At 32.8% G+C, this 9,287-nt stretch overlaps 1 protein-coding gene across 1 annotated transcript in view; it reads right to left on the bottom strand.

Annotated features, from left to right (window-relative positions):
* Positions 1–5,348: 5,348 nt before the first annotated feature.
* The window catches only part of HVA22G (HVA22-like protein G), a 34,290-nt gene continuing 30,351 nt past the window's right edge, over positions 5,349–9,287 (bottom strand). The window contains exon 7 of the mRNA XM_088848248.1: positions 5,349–6,124. Coding sequence (XP_088704374.1) covers positions 5,603–6,124 — 522 coding nt within the window. The 3' untranslated portion in view covers positions 5,349–5,602. The remainder of the gene's footprint in view (positions 6,125–9,287) is intronic.

Here is a 9,287-nt window from a genome sequence, read left to right as displayed (position 1 = left end):
CTGACAATTTATATAAGAAAAAGAAAAAATATAAAAAGGAAAAATATAAATCCAAAAATAAAGATAAAGATAGGAAATATTATAAAAAATCTAAAAAGAAATTAATCAATAAGTTTTCTTCTAATACAAAGAAAAAGAGAAAATTACCAGTTTGTTATAAGTGTGGTAAAGTATGACATTATAAGCACCAATGTAAATTAAAAAAGAAAATAGAAGCCTTACAGTTAGATGAAACAATAAAATCAAAATTATATCAGATATACGATTATGATTCTTGCTCTTCTACTTCTACTGATTCCCATATAGATCAAATCCACGATGATGATCTCATATGGACAGAATCTTCTGAGTCCAACAATTCTACAGATATAGAATCATCCAGTTCACAAACTAATGATTGTAGTTGTCCAATATCAACACATAATGTTCACACACTTACCCTAGAAGATAATTTCATTCTAGATATTATTGACAAAATTATTGATCCAAAGGAAAAAAGAGTTATCATCACTCAATTTATCTCTATCACAAAAAATAAAGCAAAATCACTTTCTATCAATAAATCTCCTGATGAATATAACTTTGCTTCAATAATGAAAAGAGTAAGTGACCAACACACTTCTCAACAAAAAGAAACTACCATTTCAGATATTAAAAAAGAAATCAAAGAAATAAAGACTGAAATAGTTCAATTAAACAATAGAATTAAATCGTTGGAATTACAACAAATGTCTCAACAAGATTCAGAAACAGATGAAATAGAATTTGATGAATTAATGAAATATGATCCAAATCCATCATCAGATATCCCTGAATCCTCAGAAGCCAAAATAGTACCTATTCCTTCTGTCAATCTAATAGATAAAATAGTGGTACAAAAATGGTTTGTCCAGGTTAAGATTATTGTTACTAAAGATTATAGTTTTGAAACATCAGCTCTAATAGATTCTGGTGCTGATTTAAATTGTATCAATGAAGGACTTATACCTTCCAAATATTTTGACAAAACTACTCAAATATTAAATACAGCCGATGGAAGCAGATTATTTATCAAATATAAACTATCCAATGCATCGGTATGTAACAATCATCATTGTATTGATACACTATTTATAATGGTAAAAGGATTAAGCCAATCAGTAATCTTAGGAGTTCCATTCCTTACTCTGTTATATTCTTTAACCATAGATACAACAGGAATATCTTCAACTATTCAAAATATTCCAATACATTTTAATTTTATCCATAAACCAAAAGTAAAAGAACTAAATAATGTGAAAAGTCAATTAAGAGACAAAGAAAGAATTCTTTGCACTCTTAAACAAGAAATTAAATATAAGGTTATAGAAGAACAATTACAAATTTCTTAAATACAACAAAAGATTCAAGCACTACAACAACAAATAGAAACTTCAATATGTAGTGAGCATCCTAATGCTTTTTGGGAAAGAAAAAAACATAGTATCAGTTTACCATATGAACCAGGATTTGATGAAAAACAAATACCTGCAAAAGCTAGACCAATACAAATGAATACTATCTTATATATATATATATATATATATATATATATATATGAGTAATGATTCTATGAGATCCTCCCACACCCAATATTGTAGGACCCCAAATGATCACCATTAAATTTGACATAGATATCTAGAAAAGTTATCACATGGGTCTGTGTCAAATTTAATAGTAATCCTTTAGTCAAATTTAATAGTAATCCTTTAGTCAAATTTAATAGTAATCCTTTAGAGCCCTACACACATGGGTGTGAGAGGGTCTCACAAGGTCATTTCCTATATATATATATATATATATATATATATATATATATATATATAGGAAAATGTTCCTGTAAGCCATTTGGCTCACAAGAAAAAGTGAGTTCAACGACCCAGATTGAATATGGGCCGATCTGACGATCACGGATGTCCGATAGTGTTTTAATTTTAATTTTTTTCTACAAATCCAAATCACTTAAAATTTTAAGCGTATGTTCTTCTCATCAAGCCACACCTAATAAAATATAAAAATAATAATCCGTAAAAAACAAATTTGCCAAAATACCTCCAAAACTTTATGGGGGTATTTTGGTCAATTTTTTCATGTAAAATATTTTTTTGATATTTTTCGAAGATTCACTTATTTTTGATGAACACGCCCCTAAAATTTCAAATAATTTGGATTAGTAGAAAAAAATTAATATTCAAATACTATCAGGCATCCGTGATCGTCAAATCAGCCTAGATTCAATCAGGGCCGTTGGGCTCATTTTACTTGTGAGTCCAATGGCTCATTGGATCATTTTTCGTATATATATAGGGTGTGGTTCGTATAGAGCCGAGGCTCTAAACAATCAAAGTAAAGTGCACATTCAAATAGTATCGAGAAGATCTATGAAAACTTGAAAATCTTTAAAAAAAAAATTGTAGATCGAGCAGATCTATAAAAACTTAAAAATTGACAGTGCAAAAATGCGTTACAAGATGTACTATTTCTAAAACTTGAAATCATTTCTGATGTCCATGCAAATTGATATCGAGATGATCAATTTGAGGATATTTGGGCATCAAAACGACCTCTTCTGGTTAAAATTTTGAGGTGGGCTCTGATTTGATTGTTTAGAGCCTCGGTTCTATATAAAGGTTTTCCATATATATATATATAATGTTGAGAATAACCCATTAGCTCTTATGAACATATGAGTCTAATAGTTCAGATTGAATGTGGGCCGATCTTACGATCACAAACTCATTTCGTATTTAAATTTTAATTTTTGTCTACAAAATCCAAATAACATGAAATTTTATGCATCTATTTTTCAAAAATAGAAAAATCTAATAAAATATCATATAATAATAATTTCTTAAAAATAAATTGACCAAAGTACCCCTAAAACGTTTCAGGGGTATTATAGTTAATTTATTTTTTTTGAATTATTTTTAAATTATTTTTAAAATATTTTTATAAGGTACGCCATGATGAGAAGAATGGAGTTCCAAAATTTTAAGTCATTTGAATTTGTAAAAAAAAAGTTAAAATTCAAATACAAAATGAGGTCGTGACCATCAAATCAGCTTAGATTCAATTTCGACTGTTGGGCCCATATGTTCATATGAGCTAGTGGGTTAATCTCAGTATTTTCTTTTATATATATATATATATATATATATATATATATATATATATATATATATATATATATATATATATATATATATATATATATGCAGTGATTTCATGCAACGGTTGCATTATAGTATAATGCCACTACACTTCTAGAAAATCATATTTGTAGTATTTGTATGATCCAAAATTGTGCACGCACACTCTCTTCCTCTCAATAATCAATCCCAAAAAAAAAAAAAAATCAATTTGAACATTAAATATGGTCAAAATGAGTCCCTTCCAAAAACGAATATAGACCATTCATTTGATGAATTTCAAGATCTTAGCCTTTATAAACTCAAAAGCATTTTTTTATTTTTTAGCATTGTTCATCTAATGATAATAAATCCATCCAAAAAAATTGAAAATGAAAAAATCCTTCTAAGACTTAGATCTAAAAATCTCATCAAAATGTACGGCCTACGTTAATTGAGCTAAAAAATACTTTCTAGGTTATGTTTTCAAATTTTTCTTTTTTTATGATTGTTATTAGAATGAAATAAACTAAATAACATGATTTTTGAAAGTTGTTGCATCATATTACTATACAACCATCGCATGAAATCATTGCCATATATATATATATATATATATATATATATATATATATATATATAAAGATGCTAGGGTGAGCCAACTAGCTCGCAGGAAAATATGAACCAAACGGCCCAGATTAAATCTAAGCCGATCTGATTATCACGGATGTCCGATAATGTTTGCATTTTAATTTTTTGTACAAATCAAAATCACTTGAAATTTGGAATGTATGCATCAAAAATATTTTCTATGAAATAAATTGACCAAAATACCCTCAAAAACTATCAAAAAAATAATTTATATGAAATAAATTGATCAAAATACCCTAAAAAAGTTTTGAGGGTATTTTGGTCAACTTTTTTTCACAAAATTTTTTTTTATTATTTATTAGATGCAGCTTGATGAGAAGAACACACGCCTAAAATTTCAAGTGATTTAAATTTGTAAAAAAAAAATTAAAATTCAAACACTACCAGACATTTGTATTCGTCAGATCGGTCCAGATTCAATTTGGGCCATTGGGCTTATACTCCATGAGCTAGTGGGGCTCACCCAAGTTTTTTTCATATATATATATATATATATATATATATATATATGACCCTCCCGCACCCATGTGTGTAGAACCTGAAAAGATCATCATTAAAATTAAGACAGATCTTTAGAAAAATTATCACATGGGTGTGGGACTTAACTTTTCTATAGATACGTGTCAAATTTAATGGTGATCCTTTGAGATCGTACACACATGGTTAGGAGAGGGTTCTATAGGATCATTTATCATATACATACACCAAACGTAATTTTTAGAGAGAGTAAGTATCCTTCAAGCTTTGATAACTAAATATACCACATGTTCAGTTATTGTGACTGAATCCTAAAAAATAAATTCTACCTGGTGTGATCGGAAGGTAACAAAATATCCCAAGAATCAATAGAGTAAATTCTAAAAAAAAAAAATCCCAAAAATAAAAGAAAATAAATGACATTAAGTGTGGCATTCGTACCTTGTATGATCGGAGATCTCCATTGCTGGGATCACATAAAGGTGAAAATTAAGGTTTTCTCGAGGTAAAAACTGAAGTCTGAAGTGTCTATCTATAAATAAAAAAATATGCAAAAGAGCACTTCCATTTTTATCTGCCATTTGGCTTTTTTTTTTTATCAAGCGAGAGAAAGCTGGGAAGGGCAAGGCGAGAGATCAAGAGAGAAAGGATGGGGGACGGCAAGGAGAGATAAAATAGAAAGGCATGTCAAAGATAAGAGAGTGAGAGGAAGTTCAAATTTTCGTATAATTTTTTCAAATTTGAAATAAAAGTCATAAATGCCCTTAATAGGTTTTGGTGCTCGAATAGTATAGGGGCAATCAAAGAAAACAAATGAAGTTCACAACTTATTCTAACAGGAACTTGTTGTTTTTGGGGGTTTTTAATCCTAAAAAATCCCATATATATATATGATATGTGTCGCACGTAGTACTGAATGGTGTAACATATCCCTCCATGGCATAAACGCGTATGAAACCAACATAGGTCAGGGGAACTGCACCTAGAAATGCCCAAATTATGTGGATGTAAATATGAACGCAGAGTACTACACCTGCATAGGGAATAGATAGAGAGAGAGGAGAGAGAGAGAACTGCTTGAAAACGTCAAGAATAATATACATTCAAATAAACCATATCAAAAAAGGCGTGTTTTGCATTGGCAAATACCAACAGTTAGAACACGCTTAGGCATCCCAAACCCCATGTTTCCAGATAAAGCCCATCTAAAACTACAAACTGCAATAAAAAAACCAAACAATTGGTGACATCAGATAGCAAGAATCATAGGCACTATACCAGCAGAAGAGAAAGAAATGCTAACTCGATTTAGAAAGTGAAACACCCATTCAATCCTGCCGTCGAATCTTTCTTAACCTGCCTCGAGTAACACGAATGGTCTCATCCATGAGAAGCTCCTCCTGAGCCGCATCAGTGGCTCGAGATGACACACTCTCGACCTCCATTTCCTCAGCCTCACTCTGAGAAGGTGACGGTAAGGCAAGTTGTGAAGATTCAGGGGCTCCTGATCTTTTACCAGAGTGGGTTTGAGGTGGATTGCCTGTAGATTCAGTCACTGAAGTCGAAGGTCCTGTTAGGACCTTGCCTGAGTGGGTTCGGGTTGGGTTCACCATGGGCTCAGCAGTAGAAGTGGAAGGTGCAGTTTGGTTCTTACCAGAGTTGGTCCGTTGTGGTTGGGACTTGGGCTCAGTTTCACTGGAAGTGGGTGCAGGTGGGTTTAAGTCCTGTTTGGGTTGTGGTTGCTGGTTTTGGGCTAACAAGGCTTGGCGTTGAACAGGCTTTTGCAAAGGGGTTTGCCGAGGAGCAGGTGGCGGCCGAGCTTGCCGTGCTGCTGATGTTGGTTGCGGTTGCTGGAGAGAGAGAGAGAGATGCATCAGAAAGTACAGGACCATGATAAATATGCATGAGGGAGTACAGGACCAAGATAAATATGCATGGGGTGTGTGTGTGTGTGCACGTGCATGAAAGAGAGAGAGAGAGAGAGAGAGAGAGAGAGATCAGAATATAAAGAACGTGATAAATAGGTATTCGATAAGGTTTATGCCATGGAGGGATCAATAGAAACTACAAGCAACAGAACAGCTTCTACTTGTAACTACCAAAGAGCACATACTTTCTACCAGGAGGTCTCAAGTATGATCTTTCAGGGTGCAGTAATGTAAAAGATGATGATTAATACAAATCACATTGAAGTAACATTGAAGTATAAAACTCTGCAAGGCCTGTGGAGCCAAAGACATTCTAAAAAATCCTAGGAACTACGAGTAAGAAACAAAAGAACAAAGCAAACACTCCACGGATATTGCCTATAGAGAAAATTCTCAACATGGACGACGGACCTGGATGAGGTTTTGTTCCATAGATTAGTTCATATCTGAGGAACTCCAGGCTAAATAAACCAAGCTTTTTGAGTCCCATAATTCCAAAAACAACTTCTGGAAGGCCCGAAATTCACCCTTTCGTCTCAACCAACATAGGATATCGATATTCCAAAAAAATACCATAACATCTGAGACTAGATTTAACCAATATTTTGCAGGTATATAGTATACTCTAGCAAATATAGTTATAGCAATTAATATGGAAAAATCCTACTGTGACAATGATGAGCTTATTGAACAAGCATAAGCTTCCAAGTTCCAACATTGTGAAGAATGCAAGCAGTGTCATACATGAACATTACAAGATTCAAATGGTACAAGCCATTATATAATAATGACAGAAATCTTACTCTGAATATAGAGATTATAGCATAAAGTAAAAGGGAAGTGGATTCAAGAGAAAAGGGTAATAAGTTCTTAATTTAGAAAAGACATCAACTAAGCTTGGACACAATTTTAAGAAGACTCACACAACAAAATGGGCATGCCTCTGTCCTATGGGCATAAAGAGTATCGGAATTTATGCAAACACTAGATTTAATCATTCAATTACAATGCAGGACTAGATTCCATTAACCTTACATCCCAGAAGAAACATTCGAAACATCCACTCAAGCCACGTGATGTTTTAATCAAACCATAATTCACGAGATATAAAATGAATAAATCACACCTTTGGAAAAGAAATATTCTAGAACATCATGGCTCTAGTAAAATATCTATATCAAGACAGTATTGATATTAAGCTCACAGAAGTATTGTAACAGCAGCCAAGAGAAAATAGCTACAGTATGCATCCTTGACAAAAGTAACAATATAAAGCATTTCCTAAGGCAACATACCATAGAATAATACACAAAGAAATAAAAGGGAAAACTAAAACTAAAATCATAGCAGCAATACTTGTGAGAGATGTCTTTGCATGGTGTTAAAAATAAATAAATATATATTTTAAAAAAAAAATGAAGTGCATCTTAATCATGTCTATCTGCCTGCTACAAGTGGAAAAAGAAATCGAGCCTGTTTTCAGTGACAGACTTACAACTTAAAACTTGCTATATATATATATATATATATATATATATATATATAGGAAAACGTTTATATAAAGTTGCAACCTTAAAATGTAGAATTACATATGCACCTCAAAATCCATCGGAAAAGGTTGTTTTAATGTTGAAAAACCCTCGAATTGATCATCTCGACAATGAGATGCATGAATATGAAAAAAAAAGATTGTCCCAGAAATAGTGCATCTTGCAACACATTATCTAGACCGTCCATTTTCAAGATTTTCATATGTTTATGATCTACTTGATTTTAACCATGTTTAGAGTTTAAAATTTTATAATTAGATATGAAAATAGATTTTGAGATATATCCTAAGAAATTTTTACACCAAAATTACATGTTATGATAAGATTTGGAGGTGCACCCTAATTGGATTGTTTAAAGTTGAAACCTTATGGAAACCACAACCACACACACACACACGCACACACACACACACACACCCACACACGCATGCACATGCACACACACATCAATAAAGAAACAATCAACCACAATGCATTTCATCCTCTCACAAAAAGCATAATTAGTTAAGCCATGTAAATTCTAATTGGCAATTAGTAATAATATCCGAAAATCTAACTACTTGTGAGAGACATAGCTCAAAGATTTGCCTCTTCAAAGGATACAACATCTAACTTCTTACTGCATCTACTGCATCAAGAACTAAGAAAAGATTCCATGATAATCCAATAAACTACAACTATATGTTAAATCTTGTGTGATCATACAAATAGACAAACACCTAGTAGAGTAAAAGAATTTTCCAGTTCCCCAACAGTAAGATATGTAAGTCCTCCAAAGAGATGGCAGCACAGTGTTAGGTTCTGTAAAAACATCTCTAAGACATATGAATGCTGACATGTTCAAGCCGTGGTTTCAAAAAGTGTTAGGCGGGTACTAGGCGGCCAAGGGGGTCTAGGCTGCCCAGCGCTAGGCAGGCGCCGAGAACCTGGGCGGCCCAATTGCAACAAAAAAGGACTCTATAGTCTTTAACAGTATATATATTGTATAAAATATAAGAGTTCGGTATTTATGGCACATCAAAATTCAAAGGTATACTATACATTAATACACACTCCATAAGCATAATCATAAGTCGGTCCGTATCTAATTAAAACTTAAAATTTACCAACCAAATTACCAAACCAAAGTTACCAAATACCAAACCAGTGGAACTACAAATCCACTATCCACAATACACAACCAAGAGGAAGAAAACAAAAATGAAAGTAGTACTTGAAGACTCAAAAGAATCTTCAATCAATGTTCAAAGTTTAATCATCATTCATCATCATAAAAAGTAAGGTCAGCTGCATTTGCATCATATGCATCGGAGTCGTCACCCTCCTCGACATATTGGTAGTCCTCCTCCGTCTCTTCTGAATCTGCTTCTTCTTTCACCACCCTCGTCCTCTGTGCAGAAGATCTAGTGGCCCTAGGAAGGTCGGCTAATATCCCTGAAGCATCCATGACCATGTCTCATGTCAAACCTTCATGCCCTCGACCTCATCATCATCATCCAACCACTCCATAGCATTGTCCATATTTTTTTATCTGA

This window comes from Amborella trichopoda, chromosome 9, assembly GCF_054954075.1.
Source record: "Amborella trichopoda isolate Santa Cruz 75 chromosome 9, AtrichopodaSantaCruz75HAP2 v2.0, whole genome shotgun sequence".
NCBI lineage: Eukaryota > Viridiplantae > Streptophyta > Magnoliopsida > Amborellales > Amborellaceae > Amborella > Amborella trichopoda.
The sequence above is the reverse complement of the archived record's forward strand: the minus strand, read 5'-3'. Positions and strand labels throughout refer to the sequence as shown.